At 35.3% G+C, this 19559-nt stretch overlaps 1 protein-coding gene across 4 annotated transcripts; it reads right to left on the reverse strand.

Annotated features, from left to right (window-relative positions):
- Positions 1-17766: 17766 nt before the first annotated feature.
- LOC117613426 (probable cyclic nucleotide-gated ion channel 5) lies at positions 17767-19305 on the reverse strand. 4 transcript variants are annotated; one of them, XM_034342033.1, is made up of 3 exons: positions 19098-19305; positions 18548-18868; positions 17767-18468 (listed from the first exon to the last, which is right to left on the reverse strand). In XM_034342033.1, the coding sequence occupies exons 2-3, from the start codon at positions 18611-18613 to the stop codon at positions 18067-18069; spliced, it is 468 nt and encodes a 155-aa protein (XP_034197924.1). In that variant the 5' UTR covers positions 18614-18868; positions 19098-19305; the 3' UTR covers positions 17767-18066. The 4 variants fall into 4 exon arrangements, with proteins under 4 accessions (XP_034197924.1, XP_034197922.1, XP_034197925.1 ...); XM_034342031.1 differs by lacking the exon at positions 18548-18868; XM_034342034.1 differs by having other exon boundaries at positions 18572-19305.
- Positions 19306-19559: the final 254 nt, after the last annotated feature.

The following is a 19559-nucleotide window of genomic DNA, read 5'->3' on the forward strand; positions in this document are numbered from 1 at the left end:
ATATGTGGAAGGAAAAAATGGGTGTTTAATTTTTTTTCTTTTAAGACCTAGCGTGAATGTAAGATAAAATGGGTGGGTTATGTTCTTTTTCTTTTTTTATAAAGTCTGGCTCAAAATGATTTGAAGTGAAGTTATTAAAAAAAAAAAATGGAATGCGCTTGGACCAAAAGGATGTCAATTTGATCAGGTACTTAAAAAACAGACCTTGCATGTGCTGCGCACAGCAGCAGTAATGCAAGGTCTTTCAGACCTTTCGTTAAACACCTGGTGTGCACCTTTGAGGCCGCACACCAGTCAATGGTAGGGTCACCTTAAACATCCACATCTGCCTTTCTGGCTGCTATGGGGTCACTTGGCCACTCTTGTCCCTCTTTGCGTCCTTGCTCCTTATAGTATATGAGTTATGATTCTCTCAAATAAATTCATTTTAGGGACATCTTGTAAGGTGTCCTATAAATTTTATTTCAACAATCGAAACTGTATATAAAATAAAGAAAACGCAACATAGTCAATCTCTTACGTACCTGTGGGATGGGCAGCATAAGGAAAACGGCAAATAGTATAATCGCAACGCTGTAGACAAATACTAGTACAAAGTGGAGTTCCACAAACGGATACAACCTAAACCCGGAACTTATAGAATGCAGTGCGAAAGCGGCATCAGGGAGTGCTCGCAAACTAAGAGCTGCAGCCCTCAAGTTTTTGTCTATTGCAAGGCACTTTTTCTCGTTATTGATGACTGGAATGTAAAAGAAGAGCGGATCTATTGACACTGCAACACATAATAACATTAATATCCTTTTCCCTGTTAATGGAGGGAAGAAAATGCGCCTAATAGGTCCCTCTTCTTTCCTCTTTTCACTGTTTGAATCCTCATCTGAACCTTCATCTGGATGGTATTCCAAATCGAATATCCAAAGATCCCTGATAATAAGAAATCAATCATATATATGGGGTGGATCGGTGACATCATTGTCTCTTGAACGTAAAGTGACTCATTTACCAATGTTTTGCATCTCACTTTGTCCAGATCATCAATTCTGCAATATAATATGTTAAAAATGATGATGTGGCCCGAGTGGAGCCCATATTTCGCTGACATACATGACATAGAAGTGTCATGTGTGGAAAAAAAAAAAAAAAACTTTTAAAAAAATGCTTTTCATTCTTTCTTCATCCTTAGCCTCATAGAGTCAAGAATCTCATAGCTATCATCGACTGAAATTATTCAAAAAACAAAAATACAAAAAAGAAAAAAAGCAAAGCTCGAAGCTTTTCATTCTCTCCATATTCAACAAATTCAGACAATTTTTTCCATGGATGCCAACTAGAAGGCCAATGAAACTGGAAGCTATACAAGGATTAAGATAAAAATCCTTCCATGGGCTTTTTGTTGCCATAATAATTAGAAGGAAATTTAATTTAAGTTATCTTCTTACAACTTTAATAAGATGTGTTTGGAGAAATCTAAGTACTGTGAAATGTGAGAAATAAAATATTGAAGTTACGAAGTTTTTTGTTCTGTGCTTGTCTGTTTTCGACGTTGAGGATTATGCACATGGATATTGAATTCGGGGGTTTGTCTTAAGTGGTTTCAATGGTTCTTGCAATGGCAGCCATGGGGTTTGTTTGTGAGTAGATGCAGCTGCAGGGTTGCGTCTGGGGGGAGAAGTCCAATTTTCCTATTACGAAATACCTTATGCCCATTGCCCACCCTATTTCCCTTCTAGTTTTTTGGACTCCTCGACGAAAAAAAATAACAGCACTTAACTCTGTTAAGTCCACCTCCCATCATCCAACCCATCCACCCAGCCAACTACCATCCTTCCTCCTCCGACTTAAGCCTTCTCTGATCCAACCCAACTCCACCACCACCACCACCCGCCTGTTAGAGTTCTTTGTATGTTTTGTGAAGAAGAGAGAGCAGGGAGCAAGAGAAAAGAGAGAAAAATCAATGTAACAGTATTGAGACTAAATGAATACTCAATTAAGAAACAAGGCTTATTTACTTAGCTCACAGCTTATACACTAATACTCCCCTTTAAGCTTTGAGCTGATACAACTCCAAGCTTATCCCTGAGATAGTTGAATCTATCTTTTGGTAAGGCCTTTGTAAAAATGTCTGCTACTTGTTCTTTGGTTGGGCAGTATACCAAATCAACAATTCCTTGCTGCAAGGCATCTTTTATGAAATGATATCTTCTGTCAATGTGTTTAGTCCTCTGGTGAAACACAGGATTTTTAGATATTGAGATTGCAGATGTATTGTCACACTGCAAAGGAGTTGCTTCAGCTGGTAACTCTCCAAAATCTTCAAGAACAAACCTGAGCCATATTGCTTGAGTTGTTGCTTCAGCAGCACTTATATACTCAGCCTCTGCAGTGGAAAGAGCAACACAATTTTGTTTCACAGAAGCCCATGAGAACACTCCACTTCCAAACGAAAATGCATAGCCTGAGGTACTCTTGCTATCATCTACTGATCCTCCCCAGTCACTATCACAAAAGCCAACTAAAACTGCCTTCTTGCCTTTCATATAGTGCAAACCATAATCCAATGTTCCTTTGACATATCTGAGCACTCTCTTAGCTGCTCCATAGTGTTTGTTTGACGGTCCATGCATATATCTAGCTAACAGACTAGCTGCATACATCACATCTGGCCTTGTAGCAGTAAGATACAATAAACTGCCTACAAGTTTTCTGTACTGCTCTTCATCTGCAGCACCACTGCCATCTTCTTTACTTAACTTTTCAGTAGCCACAAGAGGAATAGAAACAGATTTGCATTCTTTCAATCCAAACTTATCCAACAAAGTAGAAGCATACTTCTTTTGATGAATGAAAATGCTAGAATCTGTTTGAATCACCCCCATTCCTAGAAAATGATGAAGAAGACCCAAGTCTGACATCTCATACTTCTCCTTCATATCTTCTTTGAACTCATCTAGCATCTCTTGATTGTTTCCAGTGTACACAATGTCATCCACATAAATGGAGACAATTAGTATATCATGTTCTCCCCTTGTTTTAGTGTAGAGAGTTGCTTCACTTAAGCTTTTCTCAAACCCACACTTAGCAAAATAGCTATCAATCTCTCCATACCAGGCCCTAGGTGCCTGTTTCAGGCCATAAAGAGCCTTGTACAGTTTGTACACCTTATCTTCCTTGCCATTAATCACAAACCCTTCAGGTTGATCAACATACACTTCTTCCTGCAATATTCCATTTAAGAAAGCAGACTTAACATTTAGTTGGAATAGCTTCCAGCTTCTTTGTGCAGCAAGAGCAATCAGTGTTCTGATTGTATCCAGTCTAGCAACTGGAGCAAATGTTTCATTATAATCAATGCCTGGTTTCTGTACATACCCTTTAGCAACCAGCCTTGCCTTATTCTTCTGTACAGAACCATCTAAGTTCAACTTGGTTTTGAACACCCATTTCACACCAATAACCTGCTTATCACTTGGTCTGTCTACAAGCTCCCAAGTCTTATTTTTCTCAATCATGGACAGCTCTTCTTCCATTGCTTTTATCCAAGCCTTATCCTGTGCAGCCTCCTCATATTTTTCAGGTTCCACAATGCAGAGATTGCATTGTGCAAGAATGTCATTTATGTTTCTCCATTTTAGAGGAGTATGATCACAGGGCTGAGAGGTATCTGCATGCTCATGAATGACATTCTCTTGTTCTTCAGCTTGAGAGAAAATGCAAGGACTAGACGGACTTCTCTCGACTTCAATCAACTCATGTGAAGTCACTTCAAATCCATTTTCAGCTTGCTTTGGAACATAGGTCATACCAACAGAATTTTTTGAAGTTTCCTTCCAGTTCCAGGACTTGGTTTCATCAAAAACTACATCCCTTGACAGAATCAGCTTCTTAGTGTTTGGATCAAATACTCTGTACCCTTTCTCACAGGTTGCATAACCCACAAACACACCTTGGACAGACTTTGCATCAAGCTTTTGTCTTCTTTCAGCTGGTACATGTACATAGCAGAGTGATCCAAACACCTTTAAGTGACCAATTCCTGGTTTTCTCCCACTATAAGCTTCAAAAGGAGTCATGCAATCAAGAGCTTTTGTAGGTGTTCTATTTAGAATATAGACAGCTGTATGTACAGCTTCTGCCCAGAGATAGTATGGTATGCCTTTATCATGAAGCATTGCCTTTGCCATCTCTACAACTGTTCTATTCTTTCTCTCCACTACCCCATTTTGTTGTGGAGTATAAGCAATAGATAACTGTCTTTGTATGCCTTCAGATTCCAGCAATTTGCTGAATTCTGTTGAGAGAAATTCTCCCCCTCTGTCACTCCTTAGGCATTTCACTTTGAAATCACATTGTAACTCCACCATTGCCTTGAACTTCCTGAAACAGATTAGTGCCTCAGACTTGTGTCTTAGGAGATAAACCCATGACATTCTTGTGTGATCATCAATAAGCAACATGAAGTATTTATTCCCAGCAATTGATTCATTTTGCATGGGACCACACAAATCTGTGTGTATCAATTCTAGGGGATTCTTAGCTCTCCAAGCTTGTTCTTTTGGGAACCAATCTCTGTGTTGTTTTCCCATTTGACATCCTGCACATACACCATTTACATCTTCAAAATGTGGAAGACCATGCACCATTTCCTTTTCTCTAAGCTGCTTGAGACTTCTAAGGTTTAGATGTCCTAGTCTCTTATGCCAAATCCAGGTACATTCAGTCACACTTGCCTTCAATGCAATGTGATCTGCTTCCATTAGAGACAAAGGATAACATCTGTTATTTTTCATCTTAACCTTGATAACTAGACAGTCAAGAGAAGGACTATCATAGATACAACACTCTCTTCCACCAAATAGCAAGTAATATCCATGTTCATCCATCTGTCCCACACTCAGCAAGTTTTCCTTCAAACCAGGTAGAAACATGACTTCCTTGATGCACTTTCTGCCAGAATTTGTATCAATCATGAGTGATCCTATTCCAGCAACATCTACCAAATTTCCAGTGGGCATTTGGACTTTTCCAGTGACATTTGTCTTGACATCCACAAGAAGCTCAGCATTTCCAGTCATGTGATTGCTGCAGCCACTATCAATGTACCAATTCCCACTCACTTTGATCTCAGTAATTGCACTGTTAGCATAGAACAGATTTCCTGTTACTTCTGCCTGATTAGCACAGTTTGCCTTCTGAACAACCTTGTCTGCTGTGCATTCTCTAGCCCAATGTCCAAACCTATCACAGTTGTGACATTTGGATTGTCCCTTGTATCGACATTCTCCAAAATGAAACTTAGAACACACCTTGCATTGTGGCTTAACTGTGTCTTGTTTCATGAATCCTGCAGAAGTTGAATTCTGTGCAGGATTAGCAAATGACTTTTGCTGAGACTGAGACTTTGAATCCCACTTCTTGCCTTTTCCATTCCAGTTTTTCTTAGTTCCACTTGATTGAGAATTACTCTTTTGTTGCTGTCCTTTTGGATTCACAGAGAAAGAACCAAAAGCCTTATCAGTGACATCAACAGTGTGCATATCAAACCTTTGTTCCTGGCTCTTAAGAATTGCCAGAACCTCCTGTAATTCAACTTTGTCTATACACTTGGTATTCTCAATCACAAGACAGATAGGATCATATGGCTTACTAAGACTTATTAAGACCTTTTGTACAAGTCTTTCATTAGGCAATGCCTCACCAAACGTCTTCATTTGGTTAATAAGTTCATTCAACCTTGTAAGATACTCAGATAACGTTTCATCATCACGCATCCTAGTATACTCAAATTCACGTCGAAGATTTTGGAGTTTAACTGATCGTACCTGATCACCACCATGATACTCACCATATAGCAGATCCCATGCCATCTTTGCTGTATCAGCATTGGCAATTCGAGGGAATATCTGATCCGAGACTGCATTCTGGATAATACCCAGAGCTTTAGCATCTCGCATGAGTTCTGCTACAGATTTCTCATCATCTTCATCTGTTGCACTTCCTTCAGCCATCTTCTCCTTTGAATCAGAGATCGTAACCCCTTTTTCAACAAACTTCCATAAACCATGAGATTTAAAGATTGTCACCATCTTGATTCTCCAGAACTCGTAGTTCTCTCCAGAGAAGATTGGAGTTCTCACTTCAGAACCTCCAGATCCAGCCATTTTAAAGCTTAGATGATACAAATCTGAAAATCAAAAAACAATGTGGTTCAGCAAGTTCACCTGAACCAGAACGAGCTTGAGTGCAGCTCGTTGCAGCAGCATCACACAGTCTACGCCCAGATTTCAGATCCAACTTGGCTCTGAGGCCATGTTAGAGTTCTTTGTATGTTTTGTGAAGAAGAGAGAGCAGGGAGCAAGAGAAAAGAGAGAAAAATCAATGTAACAGTATTGCTATTGCATTTCTCTGTGTATTTTCATTACATGCTCAGTGTGAGCTATAACAGAATTGATAGCTGGATTCTCTGACATCACAGAGAATCACAGCCCTTCATCCAAGAGAGAGAGAGGTGGGAGGGGCGGTGGTGGTCGGGTTTGGGTTCTATCCGAGAGGGCTTAAGTCAAAGGGGAGGATGGGGTTGATGGAGTTAAGTGTTGTTAAGTGGTTTGCCACATGTCAAAAAACTAAGACGGAAATAGGGTGGGCATATGGTAACAGAAAAATTGGACTCGGGTGGGAGACCTGGCACTTACACGACATACATTTTAGCAAAATAGTGGGTTCCACTCGTACCACGTCAGTCATTTAAAAAAATTATTTGATACAGTTGACAATAAAGGGTAAAGTGAGACACAAAATATCGGTCAACGGAGGTCACTTGACAATGTGAGATTTGAGTTTGACCATGATTTTAGGGAGCATTAGTGTAATTAAGCCTAAAATCAATCATCAGGGACTTTCAATTTATCATTTTGACTTCCTTCCCTTACCACTTGTCACCCATAGAGAAACTCTCAATTTTTTATTATTAATATGAATGAAAAGATGAGAAATACAACTTTAAAGTCAGCTTAAATAGTTACACCCAGCTAGGGTTTCACTAGGAAATAAAAAGGGAAAGGCTAAACTGTCGTTTTGCCCCTGAATTATACCATAATTGTCAAATTTTCTTATGAATAATTTTTTTGGATAAATTAAGGAATTAAACTTTATGAAATTGACCAATTGGGGACTCACCGTTAATTTTTTGGATGTCCATTCAAATTTCCATTAATATTAAGAGAAAATTCGTAATATTAAAGAAAACGTTTACACCTTATTAAATAATAATAAAAAAGTCAAAAACAAAATTTAAAAGAGAGAATAACCAAAAAAAAAAAAAAAGTACTGGTGAAATGAATTTGCAGAACAAAATTGGAGCTAAACCTGGGCAATGCATGGCGTCACCTGAGCCGCACTTGGTAGTCTAAACATTGGGTTGTCAAAGCTGGCGGCGTTGGAAAAGCGGGCAGGTTGGGAGTTGGGGTTTGAATTGAGGTCGGCGGAGGAGGCGGGATTTAAATTGGGGACATTCAAAAAATTAACAGTGAATCCTAAATTGGCCAATTTCATATAGTTTAAGTCCTTAATTTACCGAAAAAATTATTTAGGAAGAAAATCAACAATTATGGTATAGTTTAGGGAATAAAACAATAGTTTAGCCAAAGGGAAAGTATGAAAAATACCATAAAACTTGAATCCTAATTCAAACCTACTAAACGAAAATTATCCATAAAATTTTAAATCCTAATGCAAGAATAATAATGGTATTTCACACATCATTTAAATTAAAAAAAATGTATTATAGCTTACCTTTTTTGGGTTTTTTCTTAAATTTATGAGTTTTAGGATTTATATATAAATTCAATATAAGAAATGAGTTTTTATTATAAATTTCTTTAAATTAATTAACATATATAAGAAAACAATAATGAATCATGAGAACCAATAAACCTAAATCATAAAAAAGACTAGCAAGCTAAGTACTAGCTCGAAATAAATTTAACTACGTTATAAGGTACGTATATACATATACTAACCTCACGATACTGGACACTAATGCGAGAGTGTCCACAATAATCTCAACGAGAGTCCTGAATATGAACAACTGCAGGTTAGTTTGTCCTTTTGATTTCTTGTATTTAGTTACTTCAATATAGGCATAAATTAATTAAGAGTTTAACATATATAAGAAAACAATAATGAATAATAAGAACCAATAAACCTTTTGACCAAAAGTTATACGCATATACTAACCTCACGATATCGGCCACACGTGCAAAAACATGAATAATAACCTCAGCGATAGTGCTGAAGTATAAACAATTGCATTAGTAAGTGGTTTTCCTACTTATTTCTTCAACAAAAGTCATCTTAAAATAAATATTTCTGATTACCCTTTTTGGTTTTCGTATAATCCAACCTGAACTAGTCAGGAAATAAAAGACAAAAAAAATAATAATAATAATAAATCTCAAAATAATAATTCTTGATGTAACTAATTGTGGATTAAGGTGATCTCATTCGATAGTTCAATCAAATCCAACAAATCAAAGACAATAAAAACTTAAAATCCGGTTTAATACTTTGGGTTAAAATAGACCCCATATGTATAATATGTGGCAATTTTGAATTTTTCTCTCCAAATAAATCCTATATATATAATATGTCATGTTAAAATGAACCAATTTTTTCATTTTCATGCGCTTGAAATAGGCAGGACAATTTCATTTTGAAAGAACCCAGTGTGCGAACCAAACGCGGGTAGTGCTACAGCCCACCTGGCTTCCCCTATATTCATGAATTAAGCTGTAATAAATCTAAAATAAAAATAAAAAAAGGACTAGCAAGCTAAGTACTAGCTCGAATTAAATCTAACTAGTATCTAGCTAAACTATAAGGATGGTTATCTAAAAGCCCTAAAAGGTACGTGTATATATATGTACATATACTAACCTCACGATTTTGGCCACAAATGTGAGAATGCCCACAATAATCTGAACGAGAGTCCTGAAAACAATATAGGCATAAATTAATTAACATATATAAGAAAACAATAATGAATAATAAGAACCAATAAACCTTTCGACCAAAAGTTATATGCATATACAATTTTGGTTAAGTTTGATTTCTCCTAAATCGAATATGAATTGTATTCCTCCATACAATTTTCCATATTGGCAAAGGCTAACTGTAATTAGGCTTTAGAAGGCTTCCACAAGCCATGGTTGACAACTAGCAGTATGTCATGGCTACCCAAGCCAAATAGAATTCATTGGAGAACCTAGTCAATTGTGATTGCAATGCAATTTGGTCCTTCTCTAAAACAACACTCCATGTCACATTTGAGATACAGTGAACTTGTGTCAGATTACCCCTTTTTGGTTTTTGTATAAACAATTGCATTAGTAAGTGGTTTTCCAACTTATTTCAGATTACCCCTTTTTGGTTTTTGTATAAACCAACCTGAACTAGTCAGGAAATAAAAGACAAATACTAGTGAAACCACACATTTTGATTCTTATTACTGCGAACCAAACGCGCGTAGTGCTACAGCCTACGTGGCTTCCCCCATATTCGTGAATAAAGCTGTAATATATATATGCATTAGAAAAACAAATGACGACTTACCTGGAACTTGAAGGGATGGTTACCTCTCTCCCTTCCTCATCCATGGAAACAGAGGATGTGTGTGAATCGAAGAAGACCAAACGAAAAAAATCTGGAGAGAAAAACTGATTTCTATTTGTCTGTATATGAATGAACAATCGCATGCATTGAAAGAAGGCACAATTGCTTTTTATACAGGAAAATTACAAAACTTGATGAGCTGGAAAGTTGACTCTAGTCAGCTAATACCTATCTACAAGAGAACAGGTAAAGTTTAGTTTTGAGCTGTTAAAGATAAAAAGTAATTGAAGCAACTATTGTAATTGAGCTGTTAATTCCTTTTGGATATTGTAAGCAAGGTGTTAAACTTCGATCACGTCTGAATTATCAGGGTCTCAAAATACATAAATTTTTATGGAAATTTCGATATCGGTGAAGATTGAATAAAAATTATGAAAATTGTTATACAATTATGTAAATTTTTAATGAAACTTTGAGACATGCTTTTAACCAGTAATATACTAATTCAACAAAATAAAATGATAAAACTTAATGACATGGTGGACTTATATGGTTGAGATTACATATCAATTCTGCACTCATAAACTGTGTTACAAAATATGCTCACTAATTCATAAGATTTGATTGTATACACACCAATTTCATTTAAGTTTAATTATTTTTTTAATGAATGAACAACTTTTTTAGGAGACGCTAAACTACAAGCGATAATCTAAATTACAAAGAGGAAGGGGATTTCTCACACACACTACCAATTTTCCATGGGATGTGCAAGTAGTTAATTCAAAAACAATAGAAAAGTTATTTATGCATATGTACAAAGGCCAGATTACTGGGGCTGATAATATTTGAGGGTATAAGCATGTCATTTGGCATCTAGACCAAATCAGTCCTAAAAACAAAAACAAAAACGAATACTTGTCATTTGGCTTTGGGTTTCATGTTCTGGAGCCTCCTCTCATATCATATGTACGAAAAGTTATGTAATATACCCCGAAAATTGAATAAACAATTCCCCAAACCAGAAGAAAAGAACAAGCATACTTTTGTTTCCGAAAAGAAAAAGAAGAAAGATGATGTTACACGAATAAAGCTTGAGGCTTGAGGTTGCAAGAGTTGCCCCTACAAGGCTTTTAGTTTAAGACTAATCACTGTGAACTTTGGGGAAACATGTTACACGAAAGTAGCATATCATATACTCTTGTGATGAGAGATAGAATACAAGGGTAGGAAACATGTTACACGAAAGTAGCATATCATAGACATATTTCGTGGCACTCACCCATATTCGTGGCTTCTCAATCATTCCACTTCTGGCGTAACGTAAATATATGTAGATATTAGCCAGGCAGCTTGACCTGAAACAAATACAATAATTAAACAACTAAAGATTTATACAAACTCAAATTAATCAACTGGAGGGCAGCTAGCACACCAAGAAAATGATGTCAAACAATAATAGTAATAATAATAATAATAATAATAATATACTTTGATAATCTTTGGCAAATGAGTGAACTAGCAGTCTATTGTTTGACAGGAATGTTAAAAGGGGAATAGGAATTGTATTTCTTTTTATTTTGGAATGGAATTATCTTTTACTTTCGGTCTTATTTTATCTTTGGAATACTCAGGAAACCGAAAAAGGAAATAGTTTACATTTCCATTATTTTATCCTTTACTTGTTTTCAGAGAAAGTTAAAAATTTTAAAAGAAAGAAGGGGCTTTATGGAACAAATATCCCCATCCTATAACCACAAGGTGTGGTGCAGTTGGCAAATTGCCTTCTCCAGCTGGCGGACTGCCTGGTGCCTCAATGACAGGGGTTCGAATCCAATTAGAAATACTTTGTGATCAGAGACAAGCCAAACCCCCAAACGAGGATTAATCCCAAACTTCGGATTGGAGACACCTCGTCGTATTTACCCCCAAGTGTAAAGCAAATATATATACATGTACAAATTTAATGAAGATCCACTACTACAAAAAGTGAAAAAGACGATTAGAAAACAACGACGGTCCAAGTGAAAACCGTCGTGGTTTTTAAAAAGACGACGGTTCTAAAAACACCGTCGTGTTATACCACCTTAGACAACTAAAAATGGAGATTCAAATGGCTGTTCAAAAACAACGACGTGCCTAATTAAACAACCGACGTCTATTTGAAACAGATTTCAGCAGTGTAAAATCAAAGCCAACAAAGGACGGCAGAAGTTATGAATCGACCGACGTAGAAAGTTTAACATACATATACTAACCTCACATATATGCGTATTTAGTTACTTCAATATAGGCATAAATTAATTAAGAGTTTAACATATATAAGAAAACAATAATGAATAATAAGAACCAATAAACCTTTCGACCCAAAGTTATATGCATATACTAACCTCACGATGTAGCACACACATGCGAGAACATAAAAAATAATCTTAGTGATATAGTCCTGAAATATAAACAATTGCATTAGTAAGTGGTTTTCCCACTTATTTCTTCAACAAAAGTCATCTTAAAATAAATATTTATGATTACCCACATACATAGGTTTACAAACCCAAGAATGGAGGAATTTGTACATATACTTAGGTCATCTTGAGAGTTTTATTAAAATGACTGGGGAACACATCTAATGTGTCCAAACTACCTCGGTTGTAAACTTGAAATGCTACTTTTAATTACGTACATGCAAAAAAATTTGATTCTTATTATTGCATAAACTAAATGAGAAAATGGAAAATAAAATAAAATTTGTATTTCGTTATTTTTATTTTCAAGAATTTTCAAACACTATAATAAAAGTTTGAGATATTTATTCAAAAATCCATTTTAGCATGGTATATTATACAAAAAAAACTCATATATGGCATATTTGGAGAGAAAAACTCATGCCACTTGTCAATTTCTAATTAGTTATTAGTGTGTTAAAATTTTATAAGAACCAATCAAATAATGACAAATGACAATTTTAGGTTTTTCTCTCCAAAAAAATGACGACTTACCTGGGATGATGGGTATACTCTCCCTCTTCCATCTCCCACCAGTTATTGTAAGAAGGTAACCTTCCCATGGAAACAGAGGATGTGTGTGAATCGAAGAAGACCAAACGAAAACAATCTGGAGAGAAAAACTGATTTCTATTTGTCTGTATATGCGTTGAATGAAGGCACAATTGCCTTTTATACGGGACAATGACAAAACTTGATGAGCTAGACAGTTGACTCTAGTCAGCTAATACCTATCTACACAGACAACAGGTCGGTGATGTTATATTGTCATGGATGTGGGGATCTGTAAAGTATAGTTTAGTTTGAGAAGTTAAAGATAAGAAGTAAATGAAGCTTTGTAATTGAGCTGTTAATTCCTTTTAGATTGTAAGCAAGTTGTTAAACTTTGATCACTTCTAAAATATCAGGGTCTCAAAATACATAAATTTTTATGAAAATATCGACATTGGTGAAGATTGAATAAAAATTATGAAAATTGTTATACAAATATGTAAATTTTTAACAAAACTTTGAGACATCCTGATTTGAATTGTTATACTAATTCAACAAAATAAATTGATAAAACTTAATGACATGGTGGACTTATATGATTGAGATTTTGCACTGACAAAATATGCTCACTAATTCATAAGATTTGATTGTATACACACCAATTTCATTTAAGTTTAGTTATTTTTTATTTTTTAATGAATGAACAATTTTGTAGGAGATGATAAACGACAAGCGATAATCTAAACTACAAAGAGGATGGTGATTTCTCACACACACTTCTAATTTACCATTGAATGTACAAGTAGTTAATTAAAAAACAATAGAAAAGTTATTTATACATGAGACAAAACACCAGATTACTGTGGCTGATAATATTTGAGGGTATATAAGCATGTCATTTGGCTTTGGGTTTCATGTTCTGGAGTCTCCTCTCATATGTACTAAAAATTATTGTAATATACCCCGAAAATTGAATGAACTTCTGTTTCCGAAAAGAAAAAGAAGAGAAGAAAAAGAAGGAAAGATGATGTTACACGAATAAAGCTTGAGCCTTGAGGTTGCAAGAGTTGCCCCTACAAGGCTTTTACTTTAGACTAATCACTGGGAACTTTGGGGAAACATGTTACACGAAAGTAGCATATCATATACTCTTGTGATGAGAGATAGAATACAATGGTAGGAAACATGTTACACGAAAGTAGCATATCATAGACATATTCGTGGCGCTTCTCAGTCATTCCACTTCTGGCGTAACGTAAATATATGTATTAGCTTTGCAGCATGAGCTCAAACAAATACAATAATTAAACAACTAAAGATTTATACAAACTCAAACTAATCAACTGGAGTGCAGCTAGCACACCAAGAAAATGGTGTCAAACAATAATAATAATTCCTTGTTTGACAAATGAGTGAACTAGCAGTCTATTTGTTTGACAGGAATGTTAAAAGGGGAATAGGAATTGTATTCCTTTTTATTTTGGAATGGAATGATCTTTTAATCTCCATCTTATTTCATCTTTGGAATACTCAAGAAACTAAAAAAGAAAACAGTTTGCATTTTCATTATTTTATTCTTTATTTGTTCTCAGAGAAAAAGTTATAAATTTTAAAAGAAATAAGGGGCTTTAGGGAACAAATATTCCCATCCTATAACCACAAAGTATGGTGTGATTGACAAACTGCCTCCTCCAGTTGGCGGACTGCCTGGTGCTTCAATAGCCAAATTCGAATCTAGTTGGGAACACTTTGTGGCCAGGGACAAACCGAACCCCTAGTGACAATTTATCCCAAACTTCGAATTGGGGACGCCTCGTCGTATTTACCCCAAAAAGAAATATAAATATCCCATCCTGTTCTTGATGATCCCTCAATAATGAAGGGAATCCTTATTGCTCTCAGTTTGATCTGATGTTCTACCCAAAGCCGGTCCTGAGTTTTCTAAGGCACAGGGCAAATTTCTAGAGTGTGGCCTTTTAGACAAATTAAAAACTAAAATGAAAATTATTTTTTATCAACAAATTAATTTTATTAGGTAACATTTTTTAATTTCTATAAAAACAGGACCAATAACAATAAAACTAATGAACAAAGAGTAGTAAAATTTGGATTTTGAGCATTTTTTTTGTTTAACTTGAAACTTCAAATTTTCAGTTGTAAATAACAGGAATCTCTATTGAGTTTTTTTGCTAAATCAAATAAAAAGAAAAATAAGTTAATAAAGATGTCTCTTACAAAAATCCTATTATACATCTATTTATAAAAAATAACGAGACAAAGAAAAGACCTTCAAATTGCTAAAGCTTCCGATGTGTGTTTCTACCACTACCCGTTTTTTTTTTTTTTTTTTGACTAAGATAAGAACGTTTGTTTGATTTGTTTGTGTTAAGAACTCTTTGTTTGTATATGTTTAGTTTCATTAATTTAGTGAGCCCATGTAAATTCTGGCCCAAAGAAACTTTTGGGAAACAAAAAGTTAAGTGCAAAGAAAAAATATATATATATCTCCAGGGGTTATTAATTTAGTTAAGCAGTCCTTTATGAAACCAATCCTCTTCATTTTAATTTGCTCCATTGGCTTTAAATATTATATTCTAAGAAAATTTATATAACCTTCACAGTCCTCCTGGGATTATTAATTTAGGTGCAATAATATAGATGGACGACATGATTAATATATCATGGATCTAGAGTAGTATTAATAAATACATATACATATTATAACATAGATGAATTGATAAGAATATGTGAAAACACCCTAGAATTTCTTCTATTTAAGCTCGCGTGATGGACTTCTCCTCCACCGATCATGACGAGAATTAATGTTAGAATTTTTGAAATTCCATCCGGATCCGCATTTGTTTTACTAGAACTACAGGTAGTACTAGTAGGCGTCCACGTCCATATAATGCCTTCTGTGATGATGAGCATAAAATGAAGTTGCTCCCACTCTTGAACAGTGTAGCTATTCTCATGATAAGTCTCTGGCTTGAGATACCCGCACACCATTTCCCGCACTTTAGGATCCATATATTGAAGCATGGGTACCTACACACGTACTTTATTGATCGATAAGAACAAGATTCATCATATACATTTATTGGTGTTGGTGGTCCGTCTCTTTGAAATTTTAATAGTAACGGCCAGAAATCTCTATATATTGAGAGGTTTGAGGAGCATACTTTCTTTAGCGTACTCATACTGACATGTTGACTCGCAAGTTTTGCATCAGCGGCCATGTTGTCTCGCGAGTTTTGATTTATATTTGGCATCATTTTTATCTTCATATGCTCAAGCAGACAATTTCTGGACATCCAGCACCGTATCTCGCCCTCTTTCCCCTTCTCAACCTCCAAAGGATTTGTACTTGTCAACTGCTGCATACATGTCTGTTTCGATCCCAATGAAAAAAGAAAAAAATTTCAGTTTATGATTAACAAGTTATAATGTAGAGATATAACATCGCCAACGTACCTTTACGTTTCCAATGAGATATGAAAATAGTAGTAAGTCAATAGCAGAAATAAGAATTGCAAAGCAATTTTCACACAAGTCATTGCTCGTTTTAAGATCCGTGCCATAATTACTACAAATCAATTGATGATCAAGTAATTAATATATGAGATTCTAATAAGAAGGGCAGAAGTTAACGTAATGCTTAGTTACAGTAAGAAAATCGAAGGAAGACAATCTTAACTTTTTGTTCAAAATATGTATGCAAACCTCATATTTCTGAAGCCCCACCACAATGTGTAAAAGAACTTTGTTGAGAAATTTATTTGGCCCGTGTTACCAGATTTAAGAGCTTCAAGAAATATTCCAAAGTCAAACTGCTTTGCATTTGCTGGATTTATAGGACATTTTTCATTTAGGAATGTGAAATTCTTTGTTGAATGACTAGTGTCAATCTCATTGCAATAATGAATAGCTTTGCATCCTTCAGTATTTTTGCAAAATTGGTGCCAACATATCGTCTCTCGTTGAATAGAAAGAAAGTACCAAATAGCTTCAAGCATCTGAAAACACCAAAAAAAATTAACTAATTATTCAAGAAAATTCCATAAAGATACATCATTGTAAGAAGAAATCAAGTAACAAAAGGAAACTATCATGAAAATGTGAAAAATAAAGCTTATGTGATGCTTATATAATTTCATCGATGTCTTATTTTGAGTAAGTGTGTTTTATAGTGGCCTTCAGTTAACGGATCTCTCAAATAAAATGAGTTTAGATATAATTGTTACCAAATAAATAGACAGTTACATATTTCCAATTTAATGAGACTTACGTGACTAGCAAGGATATACAGGTAAAATTTGAGAACACCTTTCATCCAAATTTTCTGAATAGATGATGCGTGAAGATAAATTCGTAAAATCCTGCGCAAATATTGAAAGAGAAGAATAAGATTGATAATCGATCTTTCGTAAAAGTATCCAGAACCTTTCACTTTGAAAAAGAGAACTGCAACTGCCACCTGCACAAATGTTAATATGGGTAAGAAAAAAATATCTAATTGTGTGCATATATAGGACAAAAGGTTTAGTGTTTGTTACCTGTGGGACGGGAAGGAAAGCGAGAAATTCAACTATGAAGTCGAAAGATAACCAAGGCATCCTCAAAGCTAATCCCTTGGCAGCCAACCTTGGATAAGACATATAATATTTCTTTGATGGCGGTCCATAGCGAATCCGATTGTACATGAAGCTCAGAATCGGGCACAGTTGCAGTATTTATTCATAATCAACTATTTTATATTGCTTTAATTAATTACTTTTTATGAGTCAATAATTAATATTCTTTTCCAACTTTCAAGAGTGAGTATGAAGTGAGGTATCAAAGGGTGGTTATTCATTTGGTTGTTAGAGCTCGATGATTACTGGTTTGGGTAGAGTAATTCTTCACGCATTTGAGGAGGGTTGCTCTTTTTTCTTTTTTCTTTTTTTTTTAAAAATTTTAAAATTTGGGTTACATTGGAGAAGAGAAACCCTATTGGGGTTTGATCCTGGGTGCCATGGAGGGGAGAGGGAATCCACCACCACTGTGCTTTCTTTGCTAAATGTATTTTTCACATCCAACTATAAAGGAAACAGAAAACAAGACTCATTGGTGACCGAAGTGAGTTAATTAATTAAACGGCTTGGCTTGCCTGAGGCACCACACATGCAATTAATTTGTCAAATTACACAAGAGATGTATGATATCCACATTGTGGTTCTGTATATCTTCGGGCTTTTGCCCTCATTTTTCGTTTTATTTCTCAAAAAAAGAAACCACAAAATGAAAATGAACGTATTAATTAATTCATGAAATGAAGAAAATAGAAATATTCATCTACGATCAAAAAATAAACAAACGAACCTCCTCCTGACCTTCATGCTTAGTTTCTTCTTAAAAATTGTTTAGTATCTCATCAATCTTGTTGTAGGAAGTGCCACATGAAGTTTCAACGGCTAAGAGTTGTCTAAACTTCGGATTTTGAACTTCTCTGGAAGATGTCTCTGGAGACCACTAAAGTTTTCAAGTCATTAACTGTGAGAGCAAAGGCTTCTACTTTTTCGACACATCGGACAGTTTTGAACGAAACAGGTTGGTCATAAAAAGTTTTGGTTTTTGCTGCCCAATCCAGAAGTTGTTCTCCCACAAACATACCTTTCTCAAGAGTTTCGAATGAGGTTGAGGGACATGCCTCTCCAGCAGCCCTAATTGGCATGTATGCCTGCATAGAGCCTGTTATAATATAGAGCATCGCGTTAAGTGGTTGTCCCGCTTCAAAGACCTGGGCATTCTCCTCGAACATCTTTGGCTTGAGATATTGGCAGATCTTTCCCAACGCTTGATCGTTTATAGTTCGAAGCTCCTTTACCTATATGTACATACATATCAGAAAATTAGATTCTAATCCTCATATAAGTTTCAATTTGGATTAAGAATGTTCATCCCACCATGCAAGAGAACCCATCTTTTACCCATGGATCAAGAATGAGCGCACGTGTTGCATTTGGATTCATGCTTCTTTATCTAAGACCATTCGACCCTACATTGTAGGCTCATGAACAGCTAGAGCGTTAGCTCGACTATCTTCAAAACATCAAACACCTTGCAGACAGCTTGGCTGCAGCTAGCGCTCTACTCAGATTTTATTGGTCATGCCCTACATTTCCATTAGACTGTGCCTAGATCCCATCTCAACAGAGGAGATTCTTGGCCTTCTTTACAATAACTACTCCTGAGATTGTTCGTGTTTTTACAATACCCACAAAGTCCTAGACATTACACAAACATCCCTCTCAGATTTCAAAATAGTTTCACATAACTTTATAAATCCAAAAAGAGAAAACAAAACCTGGATGTGAATACTGAAATACTGTTCATGATAATAGAATACTTTGAATACCCCCTTAATTCATATCCATTTCATATAATAAAATTAAAAATTAAAAACCCTACTATCATACTTACACCAAGAAAAGAGAGAGAGGAAAGGGAACCTACATTTTTCAGCTTCTCCCAACAAATATCGTGTCTCATAATTCCTCTCGTATCCTCGTTAAGAACAGAGAAGATATAATTCACATCCACTTCACCATCTATGTTTTTTTCCAATTTGTTTTCTCTAATACCACCCAAAATTTTTCCAACCGTATCATTTGAAATGCCATGCATTTTCATGCACTCTTGTATCTTCTTTTTTTTCTCATATATCTTCCATCTTAACACCTCCTCATCCAACCTCCGTTCTAACTCCTCGTTATCCATCTTCGGTTCTAACTCCTCCTTATCCAACGATTTTTTGAGTGCTTGTTGCATATATATCTGTTTCATAACAAATAAGAAGCTAGTTCGTCATATTAAATATGCATAAACTATATATTCATGTGGTGTGTGTAAGTTTAAATTATTATCGTCCCTCTCAATAGGAGAAATTTTATATAAAAAAGCATAAACATAGCCATT

Source organism: Prunus dulcis, unplaced genomic scaffold (assembly GCF_902201215.1).
Source record: "Prunus dulcis unplaced genomic scaffold, ALMONDv2, whole genome shotgun sequence".
Classification (NCBI taxonomy): Eukaryota; Viridiplantae; Streptophyta; class Magnoliopsida; order Rosales; family Rosaceae; genus Prunus; species Prunus dulcis.